Raw genomic sequence first — 20,036 nt, forward strand, 5'->3', positions numbered from 1 at the left:
AAAAGCATGGTGAACTGAACACAATTTAAAACTGGGTTTGAATTTTTAACCCTCCAGCCACTGCATTACAATACACAGATTACAAATTTACATTGTACAAGCTTAAAACACAATTTCAAATTTAAATGTTGTGTCATGTTTGAGATAAAATGCAACATATGATATTAAATCCAAGGTTGCCTGTTAATTCTTGGAACTTAAGGGTATAGTACTTGAATTTGAGGAAATATATTTAAAATCTATTTCCATAACATTTCAGAAAAGATATTAACCCAATATACCATACCATATCAGCATGTTTTATGCTGTGTCTTTACCAAAAATAATCTTATCAGGTATAGTTAACAAATGCCTTTAAAAGATTTAGTACTGGTAAATACATAATTATTTTGTGATTATGAATAAAAACATACAATCAGTGTCCAGACCTTTTTCTGTGGTGGTAACAATGGTGTCTCATACCAGCACTTTTTGTCACAAAATTCAAAATAATAATAAAGTTATTGAATAATGGAGGTTGAAGTAAGGATACACCTTTTTATTGCAATTTACTAATTTCAGTCAATTTTTGATTCATTAGCTATATGAAATATCCACCGCACCTCACTGATCATATCTAAATATGAACATATTTCTTTGTCACAGAGAGTCCTAAAATAAACATGAACATGTGTAACTACAGCTTTCAGGGGTGAGTGACCAGAATGTTGAGTATTATACAATCTGTTAGCATACATTGCATATACCTTCTTCAGGGTGATGATGGCAGCTGCAGTGTGTACCAAAACGTTTAATAACACCCAACATTTGACGCAGCTTATACCCAGAAGCCAAAGTTACTCATCGAACTCCAGCCTCAGGAACCTAATGACAAGAAACGTAAAAATATTGTAACATCTGATGGCTCATTATAGTGTAATAGTTACATCTGTAGGAGGGGCCCAGTTTGAATCTTATTTAGGATATGGTATCCTGACTGATGAATTGCCACCTTCTGCCCTTGTATATTCTTCGAAATAAGCAAGTTATTTTTTATGCGATACCCTCGTTTTATTTATAATTATATATCATTTTAATCTGACTGAAGTATGTGAAACAACTTTCTTAAATAGCTAAAGAATCAAGTCTGATGAATGATCTATTTAAGGTTTAGTAACTCCAGTATTGATCTCATTGCAAGTGAAACAGAAGGATTGTATAATTGTTTAAAATTTTTACATAGGGGAATGATTTCACTTGTAATTGATAGTCCAGCAATTTTGGTTGCACTGAATGTGGAACAAAGGTTTTGGCCTGTGAAATAAGACATCATTATACTTTATATGCTCATTTAAAGAAAACTGTAAGTGTGAATGATTTTGTGTTACGTTAGTGTATATACCTCTCTAGAGAATTTACCAGACAAAATTACTGTTGCCATTGTCACATAATATAGGATGTCTGCAAAAAGCAGAAGGTTAACTGACTGAAATTGTATATGTGCTGTGTAAGTGTCTAAAGCAAGTCTTATCATAATTTTTAAATAAATTTTTGATACTATGTTTCTTTACTTTACGTGCTCATGTTCTTTAACATAATATGTATTTCAATAGGCCTGCCTGATCCTCCAGTAGACATTCAAGTAGAGGCAGGTCCACAGGATGGGACTCTGCTGGTCACATGGCTGCCTGTTGGAATAAATGCATCCACCAATGGAGCACCAGTGACAGGATATGCTGTCTATGCCGATGGAAAGAAAGTCACAGATGTTGACAGTCCAACAGGTATGATTTTATTATAGAGAAATCAGAAATAAGAAGCTGAACAGTTACTGTGTCAAGATGGCTGTCTTCTGTGTTGTAACACTGTATAGACTGGTAGAATTTTACCATTGTTTCATCAGGGTGGTAAACTTATACAAGTCTACATATTTGTCACAATAAGAACCTGAATTCCTACTTAGTTACTATGTCCTTTACCTGACTCAACAAATCACATGTTAATGGTAGTGTATGTCAAATTTATTGGCAATTCCTTATCTTGTTTTTTAATACTGCCTTGCAATATAGTTGGAAGCATTGAAGTTCTTCTTTTATTTGACTCTTTCTTCATCTGAAAATCTGGCAGTAAAAAATTTACTTTTATTAATTCACTTGGTAGTTATTATTTAAGGAGGAAGATCACAGTGCCTAGAAGCAATAGAAATACAGTGCATTTTATTCTGATTTTATCTTCTTACTTTGAGAATAAAATTTGAACTGAAGAAGCACAAAAACAGTATTCTTTTAGTAAATTAACCATTTAAAATTTTGGTGTGATATATGTCAGGAACCAGGACAACTCAGTCATTACAGTAATTAGACAGTGACTGGATGACTGAGGTTCGGTTTTTAGTAGGGCAGGATTTCTTTCTTTGCCATAATATTAAGACCATCTGTGGTGTATATCTCACCTCCTGTCTGGTAAGTACCAGGGATCTTTCCTTAGATGTAAAGCAGAATGTGTAACGAACCACTTTCCTCCAACCTGTGCTGACATAAAGAATGAATGGAGGTATACCTCCATTTCCTCATGTTTACATGACAGAGGAGGATGTGAATTCTGAACCATTTCCATATTATAAATGAGATAAAGCTCCCTACTCTCATGGGGGAGTGTGCTCATGTTATGGAAAGTATTGACAACTTCTGTATGAAGTTGTTCCATGCTATTATTATGTCTTATCGCAGTAAGCATAAAATTATCATTTATTTTCAAGTGGATATTTTATAATTATGGCTTGGTTACTTACCTTAATTCCGTTTTACCTTCAGTTAGTACTCAAGGACAAACAGATTCAGTATACTTTGATGTTACTAAAGCATTTGACTTAGTCCCTCATAATATTCTTCTTGGGAAACTTAGAAACTTTGGACTATCACCTAGTTATGTTGATTGGTTCCATAGTTATCTTTCTGACAGGCAATCCATTGTTCGTGTATCAGGAATGCTTTCGTATCCTTATCGTGTAAAGTGTGGAGTGCCTCAGGGTTCCACCCTAGGCCCCTTACTTTTTAATATATTTATTAATGACATCTGCGACTCCATACATAATTCACAGTGCCTTTTATTTGCTGATGACTTAAAGATATATCGGAGTATTAGCGATGTTGATGACTGCAAACTGTTGCAGGACGACATCCATTCAGTGCAAAATTGGTGTCTTGTGAATGGGATGCAACTTAATTTAAGTAAAACCGACTGTTATATCATTCACCCGGAAGACAAACAGTATTTACTTTAATTACAAATTGTGTAACAACCAGGTGGCACGCTCCCATTGTGTTAAAGATCTCGGTGTTCTACTGGACTGTAAGCTCTATTTTCACCAGCATATCAACTATATATTCTCACAAACCTTAAAAATGCTAGGTTTGATTCGGTATATTACTTCTTCCTTCTCCACTGTTGATAGCCTTTTGGTCTTGTACAGTACCTTAGTCTGTTCCAAAATTGAGTATGCTTCCATTGTTTGGAACTCTATTCCTTTAAATTGGAAAGGATTCAAAGGAAATTTGTAGCTCTATGTTACGCTAGATTCTTTAATGGCGTTTGTGCCTATAATTATGATATATTAGTTAGATTAAATTTCTTATCGTTACATTTAAGGAGGAGGCTTTTGGATGCTCTTTTCCTCGTTAATGTTTTTAAAGGCAAAATTAGTTGCTCATCTGTTTTTGATACAGTTAGTCTCTGCATACCTACTAGGTCTATCAGAGACTACTCTACCTTTACTGTACAACGTAATTTCAAGGCCAGTTCCTCTGCCAGATGTGTTTCTGGTGCCAATGCAGTCTGCAGGAGCATCGACATCTTTAACAAAGATCGTATTTTGCTTACTGAGGTCAGTCAGCTTTTTAAACAATAATCATTGTTTTTATTGTTTATTTAGTATAACATTTTATTTTGTATGTTGTTTGTCCAAAATTAAACTGTTTTTAGTTTAATTATTATTTTACTTATCTATAACATTTAGTTTTTTACTTATGAGTTATTTTGCAATAAATCAATATTGTACAGTTATGTTTTCAGTTCTTTGTTTGTTTGCTTTTGTATTGTAATGTTTGTATTGTTGTTAGTGCTTGGCTGTTATTGGCCTTTTTGGCTGTTGTCAAGCACTTTAATAAATGAATTGAATTGAATTTATTATGTATATAATTAATTTGTGTATCCATCATTTTGACATTTATTACTGATATCTGAAAATCTTAGATATGCATGCCTAGAAACAATTGAATGTATTGTCAGAGGATATTCTGTCTGAAATTTGTAGGATTTGCATTACAGTGAAGTTAACTTTAATTCTGATGTTGTACTGGATCCTTGCTGTAAGAAACATGAGAAGTTTCTGAAAAGTATCTTATTGTTGATATTTTCAGGTGATCATGCACTCATTGACATAAACAAATTGCTGGGACTGAATCCAAAACAAGTTACAGTCCGCACAAAGTCTCGTGACAGCCAGTCAGCTGATAGTGTTCCAACTTCCATTCCTTCTGCAGCTCTAAAAAGTAAAATGAGCAAGGTATAACCACAGATGTTTCTTTGTTTATTTCTAGCATCCTTGCATGAAAGTGGAAAAGAATTATGTAACAGTCAAATGTATGATTTGAGATTTTTACAGCAGTGAGTATGAAGATTTCTGTCTTCTGGGTTGTTGCGCCATGTAGTACCTTTAGTGACATTATGTTGGCACTCTGTAATCAGTAATATTACATTGAATTATCCATTTGACATATGCTTCATTATAATGAGAATATGTTGCTAGGCCTGGAACTGATCAAGAAATCTTATGTAATGACATTTAATTATGAATGAGTTGTAGTGAATCAGCTGTCATTTGACACAGGATGGTATGGATAAGATGGACAGAAGACAGAGGGAACAATATGGATCAGCCGTTCCAGCTCACATGCGCCGCCATATGCAAAGTGGCCAATCGGGGCATAGAAACATGGGAGTTGATGCACATGGACAGGTTATAATTGACCCAGAAGAAAATCTATCTGATAAGGAGATCTACCCAGCAGGGAACCACATCAATATCCCGTCCATAGGTAAATGGGTTATTTTACATGCTGTTATAATTTAACTTTTCCATACAGGTGGCTAACATTTCTTGTGAAATTGTTAAACTTCAACCAGAATGAGAGGATAGATTTTTAGCTATAAAGTCTATAATTAATAAGAACAATCTGATAATCTATGTGCTGTGTAGTACTCACTGAGTCATATCAGAACCCTGATGATGGGGACAGAGTTGGTTCCTGAAACGTTGGTTTACTGCGGTAACCAGTTGAGGCGGCTGATTGCCCGAGAAGATTTTATTGATTGTACTCGCCGCGAAAGTCTCAAATCCTATTTCACTGTAAGTATCATGATCATAAATCATGGATCATTTTGCAAGCAATTGTGCTTCAGAGATCACCAAAGACTCTGCCAGTGAAGGCAACTTCAGTGAAGAAGATTATTTGGATGGTCGAAGAGGAGCTCGAGTACATCATGGACCCAGCGGGGGCCATTACGATCCTCGAGGCATTCCACGTAGTCATACTGAAAGAGGTCGCCCTCCTCCTCTCCCACATGAGAGAGGACGTATGGACCACCATCCTCCACCTCCTCGTGACAGGTAGGGGACAAGCAAAGACCAGTAATTGAATAACAATCCGCTTGTATATTATTTATTGAGGTTTCACAATATTAAATGATAAATTAAATGCATTTTATAATTGACAATGATCCATAGAAACAGTTCATATAGTTTGAAACTTTCATGGTGACTGAACTGAATAAAAATTTTCATGGGCAACAAGCCATGTCAGTTCTGGACAGAAGCCCAACATTTTTGAGACAATCTCTTTTTCCATCATCATTCCCCCTGATAGTAGAAATGGAGAAGGTCTCTGAAACATTGGGCTTCTGTCCAGAACTGACGCAGCTTGTTACTCAAGACAACTTTGTATAGTTGGTATAGATTTGTATGTTAATTGGTCTCACAATTTGACATTTTAATCCACAATTAATAAATTTTCAATTGTTTACTTGCAGGGTCCAATATTGTGCAGCTCCTCATAGTGACCCTAGAGTTAGGCATGGGGGCCACCCTGGAGACAGACCATACCGCCGGGCAGTTCTCCCTCCAGGGCGGGGTCCTCCATCCCATCAACAGTCAGGGCCACCACCAGGAGGTCCAGGACCTAGCCAAAGAGATAAAAGAGTGAGATGGTTTATGGCTCTATATGACTACAATCCTACAACAATGTCACCGAACCCTGATGCTTGTGAGGAAGAACTGCCGTTCTCAGAAGGTGACACCATCAAGGTATTAAAACAAAATTCGTACCAATACATAGAAAATAATAGTACTTATCCTTATGCATTAACACAGTAAATGTTATATTTTTAGTGGTGGGGATAAGTAGATCAACTATAGTTCTCCATTTGGAAGAAATGTTATTTTACTTACAGAAGTAAAATGACTACTCAACTCTGAGACTGTTCTCGGCGTCAACAGTCAGTGTTGTGTATTACAAAAGTAAAGTAAAGTTATTCAACTACATGCTATGAAGGTGCTTATAGGGAGAGGAAGTATAGCTCCACTGGTTGGGCAAGAATGGTTACCATCATGCATTGGCTGCGCTTTACTTCCGAGGGAAGTGCCCGTTGGATAGGAGGGTGGGTGAGCCCCAGAGCTGATCTGGATGTGGAGGCCTGAGGAGAAGTCCAGTATCCTTGTTGGAGTTTGTTTTGTGTGGGAGTGAAACTTTGTCTCCGAAGTCAAGGGAAGAACGCACATCGAGGGTGCTTGGGAGAGGTTTCTGAGAAGAATATTTGGACCTAAGAAGAATGAAGTGATAGGAGATGAAAAAATTGCATGAGCTCCATAATTTGTATGTTACATAAAATGTTATTAGAATTGTCATATTAAAGAGTATGGGATGGGTGGGGCACGTAATGTGCATGGGGGAGATGAGAAATGGTATAAAATTTGGGTGCAGGAACTTGGAGGGACCTAGACATTGTGAACAGGTTAATATTAAAATGTATTTTAGAGAGATGAAGGTTGGAAGGCACATTTGCATATATTTGACTTGGAATAAGAATCAATTGCTGGTTCTTGCGAACACATTAATGAACCTTTGGGCTCCATAAATGCTAGGGAATTATTTTACTACCTTAGCGAATATCAGCTTCTCAGTAAGGACTTTGCTCAATGGAGTTATTTGCTGCCCTATGATTCTTTATTTTCCAACTGCATTGCAAATAAGAAACCTGACTTCCATTTCAGATTTATGGGGATAAAGATGCTGATGGATTCTACTGGGGAGAATGCAGGGGTCGGCGAGGTTTTGTCCCACATAACATGGTAATAGAAGTACAGGATACTCCAAAGGAAGGAGGTCGTGGTGGTCCGAGGGATCGTTGGGGAGACATCTACGCCAACATGCCAGTCAAGAAGATGATTGCACTCTATGACTATGACCATGAGCTTTCACCAAATGTTGATGCCGAGGTAAGCATCTCATTATAATCTTAAAGCTGTTAACTTTGTATGTCTCTTTTGAATATGCTAGTGAACTTTCAGGTTTCATAAAAGGCAGGGAATTTCTTGACAAACTGAATGAATATTGCCTTCTAAGAAATTACTCTGCCCTGTGTGATAGACTGTCAATTTCAGAGCTCATTTCTGTTAATCTCTTCATATGGAATAGTGGATAAACTAGGAAGTCTATTATGTTCATCTGTGTAAGTTTAGAAAAACTGTTTTGTTAACAATCAAGTAAAGGTTTGAAGTTTTCACAGTGGTGAATATGTGGATTGTTGTCTTATGATTTGTGATTCTATGCAGTGTATAGTTTATAGGTGGTCTAGGAGCATTCAAAGTACAAGGTGCGAGGTATGCTAATGGAAACTGTGTATTGCATCACTCCTATCTTATTTTTATTAATCTGTCCCCATTTTACACCAATTTTTACTGTACATATTTTTGGTCATGCTCCCAACAGTCATGAGGGCAGAAAGTTCATGTATATTGTTGGTTCATCAAGCAGAAGAAGAGTTTGCTTCATGGAAATTATTGCCCTTATCAAGTGCTTTGTTTCATTTTGTATTCCCAGTGTTGTTACAGTGGGGTCACAGTGGCCACACGGTCTGAGGTGTGGGCCTTGTGCCACTTCGTCACTGTGACCATGGGTTCGAATCCCACTCAAGCCATGGATGTTTTTCTGTGTTGTGCTGTCCAGTGTACAGGTAGAGGCCTTGCGACGGGCTGATCCCTCGTCCAAGGAGTCCTACCGAATGTCTATAGATCGAGCCAACGATAGTTGGGACCCGCAGTGCTCAGGCACTTGAAGAACGGGCCATTCCCAGTATCCCAGTATCCAGTGTTGTTATATGTTTGTGGTAAAAGCTTCATATGTTATATAAATTAACTGTTTGATTCTATCAAATTGCATCTTAGTAGATGTTATGCTTATGATGTCTAGACCTATATAAAGAATTTTCATATAATTAAGTCCAAGAATTTGGGTCTTTTAAATTTCACATCATTCAGATGATAGCCTGTTATATTCTGGTATCCTTGTATTCATTTTGTACATGCTATAAGTTCTGGGAATAACTAACATATTCATAGGAAAGTATCAGAAGAGGCTCTTATGGTACTGTGTTGTGAATATCTTGAGTTGTCTCTATCTTACTGCAGGTGGAGTTGTCGTTCCAAACGGGCAACATCATCTATGTATATGGTGATATGGATGATGATGGGTTCTACATGGGCGAATTGGATGGGGTTCGGGGATTGGTTCCTTCAAACTTCCTGACAGAAGCGCCTCCCGATTATAGTAATGGGGGAGGTGGGCCCAGACAGGGTCGACCACCTCCTCAAGACCGTAGTGGAAGAGGTGGGGGTCACGGACCTGGGACTAGAGGTCCCCCTCCCCCTCCAAGAGATGGAGTGCGCATGGATCCCAGAGATAGAAGGAAAGGTAAGTGATATATAAACTACATTTCACAGCAGTTATTACAGCCTCCTTGGAAATAATAATTTTTCTTTTTAATATAATTTATTTGTGTACTTAATTAAATCACATTTTGTTTGAAATTTTAATAAAGATTATTTGAAGTTAAAAAAGTATGCAAAAATATAGTGGAATCACCATTTGATGATCATAGTTTTAACATTGTAAGATACTTAAAAATTGTTTTATGCAGATCATCTGTTTTGTACAAATGCATTATTACAATTTTTGCATCAAGGATATTTGTTACCAGTAGCCTTATTAATTTGTCTTATGAAAATGTTAATTCCATACATTAAATAGTTAAGGTTTTAGTAATTTGAAAACAAACAGAACATTTAAACAAATGAGCTATGACTGCCAGTTTCATGGTAACAGACCTGGCTCTCCACCTAAGTGAAAACTTGATTGACTTCTATTAAGAGAACACATACACTAAGTTGTTTGAAATGCAGAACAAAATATAAAATGGAAAAAACAACCTAACATATAAGGGTAATTCTGCCTAGAATGATTGGTATCAACGTATCTTGTACGCATTCATCTTGTGATTGCATCTTAGATTGAATGTGCATATCCATATTCATTATTTGCAAAAAAATAAAATTTTAAATTGTGATTCCACTGAATGACTTAAATGATATATTATCATGAAATATTTTTGAGAAGAATATATTATGTTTCTTTAATTTCCAATGACTGTATTTCAAGGATCCATTCTTAGGCCTTTCAGAGACATAAAATGATTGTTGGACTTCATTCTTTTCATGAAATAAACTAGTACTGGTATTTAATTCCATATTGTCACAGAATAAAGGCAGAATATTTATTGTTTTCATTTATTTTAACATTATCAAATCATTAAATAATGTTGTTACTAAGACATTTTCTAACATTTCATTATTCTACAAAACAATTTTAACATTGTCATACCTAAGAATGTATCTTTGTTTGTTTAATAGACTACTGTGATGCCATGCCCATTCATAGACATGAATTAAAAAAGTACTTTCATACATACATTGCTCCCAAAAGATCTCAGATATTCATGTTTAATATATTTTGTTCTATTTATTTATTATCTTGAAAGTAGAATATAAAAGATGTGTAGTAAAGACAGATTTTTTTTACATAAAACTGTGTGTGAAACAAGATAAGTAATGCAGCTTTCTTGCTACACTAGTTCTTTATAGCCTTTCTTAACTTCAGCAATAAATTGTAGAGTGTATCGGGGGCATGACCAAGCATAGGCCATATTTTCACATATTACCTCATTTATAATTTTGTCAACATGAAGGAAGCACAAACACTCCAAAATATAATCATTATTACATTTTTAGTCTGTTGAATATTCTTGTCTATTGATGAAGGTGTTGATTACATCCGACAACTAATACGTATGTTAACATGTGCATTATAACTATTTTGGTTCTTTTCTTTATATTAGCAGAATAGAATTAAAAAAATTCACTTTTACTCTTTAAATAAATGTTCTATAGAGTATAAAAGTAGTTGTGAAGATACAGTACTTGTTTGTGCCCTCTATAAGCCTTGAAATTAAGCTATAAGCTAATTGCATTTATCTCGCTTATCTTATGCAAAGAGTGCTTTAGTAGATGATTTATCTCCGCTAGCTAGAGACAAAACCAATGTAGGAAAGTTGCATTGACTTGGACATGGCATTACAGCAATTTCTCCAGGGTAATATTACTATTGACTGTATTGGATACCCATACAACCCTGTTGTAAATATCATAATTTCACTTCCTCCAATACTTTTTCCTGTGAAAATCTATGAGCACCAGCTTCTAGAATTTTTTGTGTATTCCCCATAACTCACATGATTGAACTCATTCACAACTGTAGATGTTGCCTCCACATCAGTGTTTTACACAGCACAATTTTTTGGGGGTTAAAACTAATTTCATTATCACTTTTTTTAGCAGTTCTATTATTTTATGTTTGCTGTTGATGTAGCATAATGTAATTGGTCCCCTGACATGTACCTCTTCATACTGATTACTTTTTGGTGACCAGCTTTCTCTGTTTAAAAATTGTCCCAATATACCTCACCCTATTCTAGGGTATCTTGATGTGCTTTATCTCCCTTCATATAAATGTGAGTATGAATGTTTGATTGGTTGTGAATTCTATACTGTTGAAGAGGTTTGTCACAAATTGATTAAAATACTGCCATATAATTTTATGTAAAAAGTTAAAGGTGTCCTATATTTTAATTTTGATGTCCCCTTAACTCCTTATCATCATTAACAGTTAAACAGTGATTTGTCTTTTAATAAATGAATAATTTATGTTTAAATAAATATATACAACACAAAACATTTTGTACGAATTGTCTTTTTTTATAAATACAGAATATTTTGTTGTCATGAAAGTAATCTGAACACATACTGCTAACATTGTCCTACTCCCAGATCCAAAAACATTAGTCTTGTCATTATTCTGTATTAAGTATGATTTGAGGTTTTCACCACGGTGAGTATGAAGATTTCTGTCTTCTGGGTTGTTGCGCCATGTAGTATGGTAGATGTTTACCAACGTTTCAGAGGTATTACTGCCTCTGTCATCACCCTGATGATGGAGGCAGTATGACCTCTGAAACGTTGGTAAACATCAACCAGACTACACAGCGCAACAACCCAGATGACAGAAATCTTCATTCTGTATTAACTTTTCTCAAATCTGTTTTTTGACTGAATATTTCATTTAGTTACTGAATTAATTGCAATTCTGTCAGATTATAATTCCCTTCAGGTACTGATGCTGTATTTTAAACGACTATATGGCAAACCCTTCGAAACAGTTTGCAGTGAGATGAAGGAGGAAGAAACAGACAAAGTTTTGTCATTTTCTACCTTATCCCAGCCATTATAGTTTATTCCACTTAACCTGTTCACAGTATCTAAATTCAGGGCTTCATTTTTCCACTATGATCAACTCTTCAGTCAGACAGGTCATGTATTAGTAACAATTCTATGTCAGAATCTCATTCCAGTGTGCTTTGTGAGAACCAATTTTTCTTGTTATTAATGAACTTTAATACGAACCTCTGTTGTTATCAGAATTTTAATGAGGGTAATTTTTGCCTGTAGCATTGCCTGGCTTCAATCTTGAGCATGATCTTGATATTGTGTACTATTACCTTAATAAAAAAGTCTGATGTGGAACTGTTTTTTGTGTTCATCACCAGAAATACAAGATTTTGAGAGTACTTAAAATGCATAATTTTTTGTTATGTGGCAAAAGTTTATACTGCCCATGCCCAGATTTACTGGGATGTTAAAATAAAATGAATAACCTGTTATTGTTCAAAAATTAAAACCTTCTGTATAGCCATTCAGAAATGTTTTAAAAAGTAATTAAATGTGTGTCAATCAGAATACTTCTGTTTATAAATATTCCTAAATTATGAAGGGAATTTCTTGAGGTGAACTGATGAAGCAAAACTGGTGTTACAACACAGTTTGAGCAGATGAAAATCTTGAATTGTGCTGACCTTTCAACGTGAAAATATGTTTTCATTGCAATTTTACTGAACACTACTGTATTTTTTAATATTTTTATGATACTATGTGTATTGTTAGAAATAGACGTACCTACAACTACTATACCTACTTAACATGATAAAACGTCTTGCCAAAGCCTTTAACCCACTATGTCACTTCCTAAATTTGACTTCAACAACAAGAAACCTTACATGTGTTTTTAAATTTTTTGGAATTTAGGTTTCTATTAGCATCATTCATGTAAGAGTCAATTGTGTAAATGTTGCATCTTTCAAGGAAATTCTGCATCTATTTACATCATTGTCAGCCTTATAAATTAGGTTGTCTCTTTTTACATTTAATTGTAAATTATCTCATGCCATAAAAACAAAATATCAAATCAGTTTAAATACTGGTGTCTGTGTAATATCCTTCCATGTTGCATGATTAATTGGTTGACTTACTGCCATGTTCTAATGATCACTGTTCTCAGATGAGGGTTATGAGCATTGCCCTTAACAACAAGGAAATACAGCTTTTTCATCACTATGAACTGAACTGAATTACAGAAAAATGTGTGGTTGAAAGTGTTGAGTCATGTTCTTTATATTTAATGAAGTCATCTGGACAGTAATTAATGACCAGAAAGTTGTGGAAATGGTCAGAGGTTACTTCTTTATTAAGTGTTAAAGGTTCGTGGAATTTATGTGGTACAGTATTATCAAATGCTTATGCTTAGGGAATTTTTATTAGGACAGAAACAAGACCCAAGTTATCATATGAGCCTAAGCTCTGTATGAGCTGAGGGGGAATTTTTCTGATTGCTCTCTGCCTCCTAGTATCCCACATCAATGAAAGTTGAAATACTTTTCATTCTGCTTCACACTTTTGATTTGAGGCTTGTTATTTAAAGTATGACTACTCTGGACTGTTCGTTTGTCATTTAGACAAGAAATTATTGTAGTTTATTTTTAAGGAATCATTCTCCTGAAAGGAATACCAAATGAAAATTTCCAGTAAGGTTAGGTATTATCAGTTCTGATCGATCAGTGAATCTCATATGCAGAGTATGTGAACTGTATCATCCTGCTAATATATGTTTGATATATGAAAATTTATCACGTAAAAGCTGAATATTGAACCGTCATATTAGAACATGGCACTTATGTCATTTGGTTGGATTATGTTGGGCTGACCTGATGAGCTGGTGGGTGTATTCTCCGCTCTGTCTCTTTTTCTCCTCTCGATGTCTCTTTCTGTCTCTTTCTCTCTGTCTCTCTCTGTCAGTCTGTCTGTGTGTCTCTCTCTTTGTTGCTAGATCATCTACCCACACAGACACAGTTAGACTATAGGGCAGATCACAACACTAGCCTTCAGGTAAGTACTTTGGTACAAATGAACTTGGCATTATTATTCCCCATTTCTCTACTATCTCTGCATGGCTTTGCATTTGACTGCTGATTGAACACACACATTCATAACCACAAATATACATTCACATTTTACCAGCATTTGTTGTAAGCTGTCTTCACATGCTCTGAACGCTAAAATAAATTTATGAGACAGGGTCTTAAAATATATTCATATAAGATAAACATGTGTTAACAAGGTTTAAGAGGATGCGTATCTTGTAAATAAAATGTATATATAAATTTATATAAATTTGAAGACCTGGATATTCTAACCTTTCTTCCAGTTATAATCAGTATATCTAAATTGCTTATTGTGACACTTTGGATTAATTATCCTAGTGTATAATTCTTCTTGAGAGATATATGACAATTCTGATCCCCAAATATCTGAAAACTGTTAAACTCAGGGTAATATCTGATATTGTGCCTTAATCCATTCATATGTATTTTTAGTGGTACGTGATTTGTACATCTTCCAATAAGCTTTCATATTATTTAAATGATATTTATGTTGGGATAGTTACATTTGATTTGCAAAGCTTATGTTAATGGAAATTTCTATTATTCATTTTTGTTGATATTAGATTACTGCATTAAGCGGAAACCGTATTGAGAAGATAACAGTTGCTCATTTGGTTAAAAAATTCGAAATGTTTGTGGAACCCAAAATTTCATTACCATTCACAAGAGCCTGTCACTGGATTCTATCTCAGACCATTCCACATCCTCACATCATGTTTCTCTAAGACCTATTTTCAATGTTATCATTGAATATGTGCCTAGGTCTTCCAAGTGGTCTCTGTCCGTCAGGTTTCCTGAGCATAATTTTGTATGAATTTTTCATTATTCTTTATTTTTTTGTGTGCTAAATGCCCTGAAAAACACAATATCAGCAATTTGATCACAGTAGTGATATTTTGTGAAGAATAAGACAAATGAAGTCTTCATTATGCAGTTTTCCCTATTCTGTTGCTTTCTTTCTCTTATATATATATATTTGCCTTATCACTCTAGTATTCAGTGATATTTGATTAGAATGGGATTTGAGATCATCAAATATAGACTCATTAAAATCTATAACTACCATTTAAATCTTTCTGTGTGTGAATTTTTAATTAAATACAGAGAAAATGTTTTCATAACCAAAGTAATGTGAACAGCTTTGTATAATGAATTTATATTTTACAGTTTGGCTTCAGTCTCTCTCTCTCTCTCCTCTCTCTTTTTTCCCCATTGAAGAAAATATATCCCATTATTATGCCAGCATTTCTTAAATTAAAAGAATTGGCTTACTGTAGAGATATTCTACACAAGATTTAAATCAGGAGCATTCCACGCTTAAAGTTATGATTAGGAATAAATGTCTTGCTACAGGATTTGCATGAACAGCAAATGAACATTAAGGCAGTAAGGTATTTAAGATTGCAAAGAATGCATTTTTAGAACTATACTCCAGATTTAAGACATTTAATCTTTTCAAAAAAGATAATGAATTATTACTACAACAGAATTCCTTTTCAGAGTACAAATAAATAATAAGCTAACTCGATAAACAGAATTACATGTGTGTCGTTTAATGAACATGGTCAAATATCCTTTGTTATGTATTTAAGATATGATACGAATATTGTCATTAATATAACAGTAAATTTTAAGCATCCATTTCCATTTTTATACTATTATATCACAGATATTTAAATTTCCTGACGTTGAAATGCCTCTGAACACACACATACTGTACATAACACATACACACAATTGAATGTCATGAATTGCTAAGAAGCTTTGTAGTGATGAATTTGAATGAAACAAAATACCTGGAATGGCTGTTTTGAGATGGGAAATTGATGCATAACATTTTTACCGTAGTCAAGAATGCTGTCCACGATCCTTTCCACTTTTCCACATAATTGCCTGCTAGTGATTTGGAATGCTTTGCTATTTTATTCAAAAATTTACTATTTTATCTGAATGCTATATTTTTTATTTTTTCCCTTCAGTTCATTTTTTCAACATGTAAACTATAACAACTTTAACATTTATTCAAATACATAATTTCTTTTTCACTGTGCATGTGGGTTTCTCTTTTTTTGGAATTAGGCAAATAGTTTATTTATTTTAATTTTTCTTTTTTACATATTTTGTTCCACACGAACAGGTAGAAAATTCTACTGGAAGAAATGCAATATAATTTCTTTATGAATGTGTCTTTGTATACATTTCCCTCTCCATTTAAATACGAATTACCATTTTGAATATGAATGGTTATGTAAATGCTAGATACTTTGTCTAATATTTGCGTGTGGATCTATATCTGTGAATGTTTAATATGAGTATATTAATTGTTAACATTTATCTGAAATTTATAATTACATGAGTGAAAGGTTTTGCTTTCATTGTCAGGACTTCAGTAGTGACTGGGAGGTAATGTGATTGTACAAAGAGCAAAAGACCTGTATTCAATCCTGACTAGGATGGCAACATTTTTCACTCATCCATAAACATGTTTTGTTATTACAAAAGGCATTATTAATGAAGAGGGACTATTATATAGGCATGTGTAAGATATATCCCATATTAAAATTGTTGTCATGTATGGTTATTAAAAGTAAATAATTGCCATTACATTTTTGTACCCTGTAATGTCATTTTTAGACTTTTATGAGAATGTCAACCTACCCAGTCCAAGTTCTGTTAGCTAATGGAACAGTATGACATTCTATCAACCTCAGCCTTCTGTGTAAATTGTAACTACCCTTGCCAAGTTTGTGACATAAAGGTAGCCATCCACAATGTTTAAAGTATCCCTGAAATGAATATAATAAGGTTCAGAAAATGTATGTAACTTTTTAAAGTAATTTGTAGTTGGCAGCATTTAAGGCAAGAAGCATCACTTGATAACTAATATTTTCAGTGCATTATGAATATGAAAACTGTGAAGTTCAGAATTACAATAACAACACAGTAGACACTATTTGGTCTCTATTATTTCTAGAATTGGGTTGCGGGGAATGATATTGCCATAATCAGTACTGAGTTACATCTGTAATAAGTTTTTGTTCCTGTTATAACCTAAAAAGAGCTCATTCTTTTTCTCTTTCTATATGTTATTTGATCAAATTCATAACCCCCCCCTCCCCTCAACAAATGTTCATTTTGAGGGATACTCATCATTGTTGATGGAAAATAAAATGTTAACTACAATGTATAACCTATGTTTCACCCAATATGACATGTTTGTAGCTGTGCATTATTAGAGAACATACATAGCACTTACCCTAGCTAGAAATTTGTTAATTCACTGTGTAGCAAAACATAATTGAGTGGTATTGCAGCTTGTTTTTGTATATGAGGAAGAGTTTATAGCATCATAATGGAGAAATGGACAAGATCAACACTAGAGGCAGAAACCCACATCTGCCCACAGGGACTTGCAGGACTTCAGTTCATCAACCTGAGACCTCTTCATGAATTATCAATTTATTTGTCATTTAAGTTGTAACAAATGATCATCAGTATACTGTGGTGGGTAGTATTAGATACACGTTTTAATTGTTTAAATGCATTGAATTTTAAATTATGTGAAATTGGTTTTAATGTGTTTATGTTTTATCTGCTTTCAGTTAGTCCATGCATAGATAGTACTGGCTTCATTGAGACCAGCTGATGTTTCCCCAAGGACAGTTTCAGATTTAATCTGTTGTTTTTAAATATATATCCCACTTTAGTTCACATTTGAAGAAAAAACTAAGTAAGGGATAAAGGAAAAAATAAAATAAATATTGAAGGTATAAAAAGTACTAGAGGAAAAAAATTTGAAAATCCCCTTCTGGTGGTGTCTCAGATACATAATTATTAATAATTTCTGATTAGTTAAATATGTGGATGTGAAAGATCAGAATAAAATATCATAAATTCCAGTCTGGATTAGACTAGAGTAGTGATACAAGACATTTCTTATTAACTGCAATGAACACTGCAATAATTAAGTATATGCTTTTTTTTAAAATTACATAATGAACATTATTTTTCAGAGGATATAAACAGTATATTTTATGTATACATGAACCTCAGGTCTTTTAAACTTGTAACAAGTCAAATATGATGGCCAGACTTCTTATTTCTATATCAAAATTCATACATATTATTGCATGTATTAATATTAATTCCACAGAATTTCTTGATTGATAAATATAGAAATTGTAGTAGACCAGGCTGGTTGAAATGAGACAGAGAATGACTGTTTATCATTCTCTTTCTGTCCTAGCATGAGGAAATAAATCAATACCCCAATACCAAGTGTAGAGCTGGCAAGGTTAGAGCTCCCACCAGAGTACAGTAGAGAAATAAAATCAAGCAGAGGAGATACTGTAACGGTGTGGAAACAAATTTTCCAAAACCAAGTATAACAATTGGCCTCCCACAAATAACTGTACCATAGGGAATGTATTATTTCATAAGTACCATCTTTTTTAACGACGGAACACAATGCTTTGCATCATACAAATTGAAGCTATTACATAACTGATACCATTGAATGGTCATTATTTGTTGTTTTACCAACAGTTTTAGGTAGTTGCACAACGGTTCGCGTGGGCAGATGAACAGTATTCTGTCCGTTCCCGGCCTTGCTCATAGCCCCATTATATTTTCTTTTTTTGAGCACGCACAAAGACGGAAGAGTCGGATACGCCACCCGAGGGTTGAACCGACCCGTAACGCACAAGTTCGCTTCACGGCTGCGCTGTCTAGAAAACACTTCCACACTGAATGCTCTTAACCTGGCCGTGAAGCAATCTTGTGAGTTACGGGTCGGCAGACTACCATCTCCCGAGATCCATGTTACTTAACGTACGGTTGCTGTTGTTGACTCGTACTATGTAAGTGGTTATTCCATTCGGCCGTGTTGACGCCAAAATGCCACGTGTGAGGTACACATTGGAGCAACGAGTGTTTATGTACGATGCTTACGTGAAAAGCGGTTCTGCAAGAAAAGTACGGAGAAGATTCCGCCGTAAATTTCAGGATGTTTCAGTTCCACATAGAGAAACTGTTCACAGAATTGTAAATAAAGTAAGAGCAACGGGGTCGTTGCTTGACAGAAAACCCGAACTGAAACGTCGAGTGCTCACTGAAGAGAAGTTGGATGAAATCGGTGCTAGACTTGAACATTCACCTAGGAAATCTCTCAGATGTCTTGCACAAGAGACTGGGGTGTCAATAACGACAGTTCGAACGGCAACAAAACTTCTGAAACAACCTACATTTGAAAAAGTGGTAATGCTTGTAGAATGTGCAGGAAAATTTTTACGTTTTACAGTTAAAAATATTCGGATGCCTTACCACGATTTGAGATACCGCGATTCGAACATTCACAGTATCCGGATATATAGGCGAATATTCGAAACTATTAGACAGTATTTATTATAGGGTAATATTTTATGTATTTAATACTTAGTATACATAATTTTATTTCATACTAAGATGTTTAATTCGTTTAAAGATCATCCGGAATACTTTTAAGGTTTATTAAACTTTTCCTGAAACCATATTTACACTCAGGTTTCCTCATAGTAATTAGTTACCCAGTTCATAACCTCAATGACGTGCTTGTACAAATACATGAACTAAACTGAACTCTGTGGGATTTGTATCTGATATTTTCAGTTTTGTTGTACACTGTATCATGGATGCCTTTTATGGCAAGAGAGAATTGATTGGTAATTGAGAATTTTTACATATAACATGAATAGTACGCTTATTCATTTATCTGAATGTGACATTATGCAGCTAAATTCTTACAATTGGAACCAGATATCTAAAGATAACAATAGTACTCTGTCAGATTGTTCTTAGATACTGAGTGAAATGATTCATATTACATAATTTTTAAGTTTAAATTCCAGTATGTTTTGAGAACAGTCATTCACTACAAAGGAGTCCATCTTCTGGGGTGATGCATCCTGTAGTCTGGTACAGACTGACTGATATTTCAGAGGATGCAGCATCCCAGAAGACATCCTATCTCACCATTCTTAAACTACAGCAGTATGGAAGCACTGTGTTTCAGTGGTGTTATG

At 34.6% G+C, this 20,036-nt stretch overlaps 1 protein-coding gene across 20 annotated transcripts in view; it reads left to right on the forward strand.

Moving 5' to 3' along the window:
- Positions 1-20,036, forward strand: part of Rbp (RIMS binding protein) — a 95,291-nt gene that overhangs the window by 60,253 nt on the left and 15,002 nt on the right. For 17 of the 20 annotated variants that reach the window (XR_015534358.1, XR_015534359.1, XR_015534360.1 and 14 more), the window contains 8 exons: positions 1,593-1,763; positions 4,398-4,543; positions 4,868-5,075; positions 5,440-5,647; positions 6,067-6,340; positions 7,307-7,531; positions 8,723-9,005; positions 13,863-13,921. Coding sequence is in view for 17 of the 20 variants with exons in the window: in XM_087345894.1 (XP_087202020.1) it covers positions 1,593-1,763; positions 4,398-4,543; positions 4,868-5,075; positions 5,440-5,647; positions 6,067-6,340; positions 7,307-7,531; positions 8,723-9,005; positions 13,863-13,921 (1,574 nt within the window). In the remaining 3 variants the exon portion in view is untranslated. Of the gene's footprint in view, positions 1-1,592; positions 1,764-4,397; positions 4,544-4,867; positions 5,076-5,439; positions 5,648-6,066; positions 6,341-7,306; positions 7,532-8,722; positions 9,006-13,862; positions 13,922-17,579; positions 18,875-20,036 lie in introns of those variants that run through there. The other 3 variants (XM_087345885.1, XM_087345896.1, XM_087345895.1) reach the window with 3 other exon arrangements.

Source organism: Zootermopsis nevadensis, unplaced genomic scaffold (genome assembly GCF_977971745.1).
Source record: "Zootermopsis nevadensis isolate Lab colony 2312 unplaced genomic scaffold, Znev_1.0 Znev_ptg000009l, whole genome shotgun sequence".
Taxonomy (NCBI): Eukaryota; Metazoa; Arthropoda; class Insecta; order Blattodea; family Termopsidae; genus Zootermopsis; species Zootermopsis nevadensis.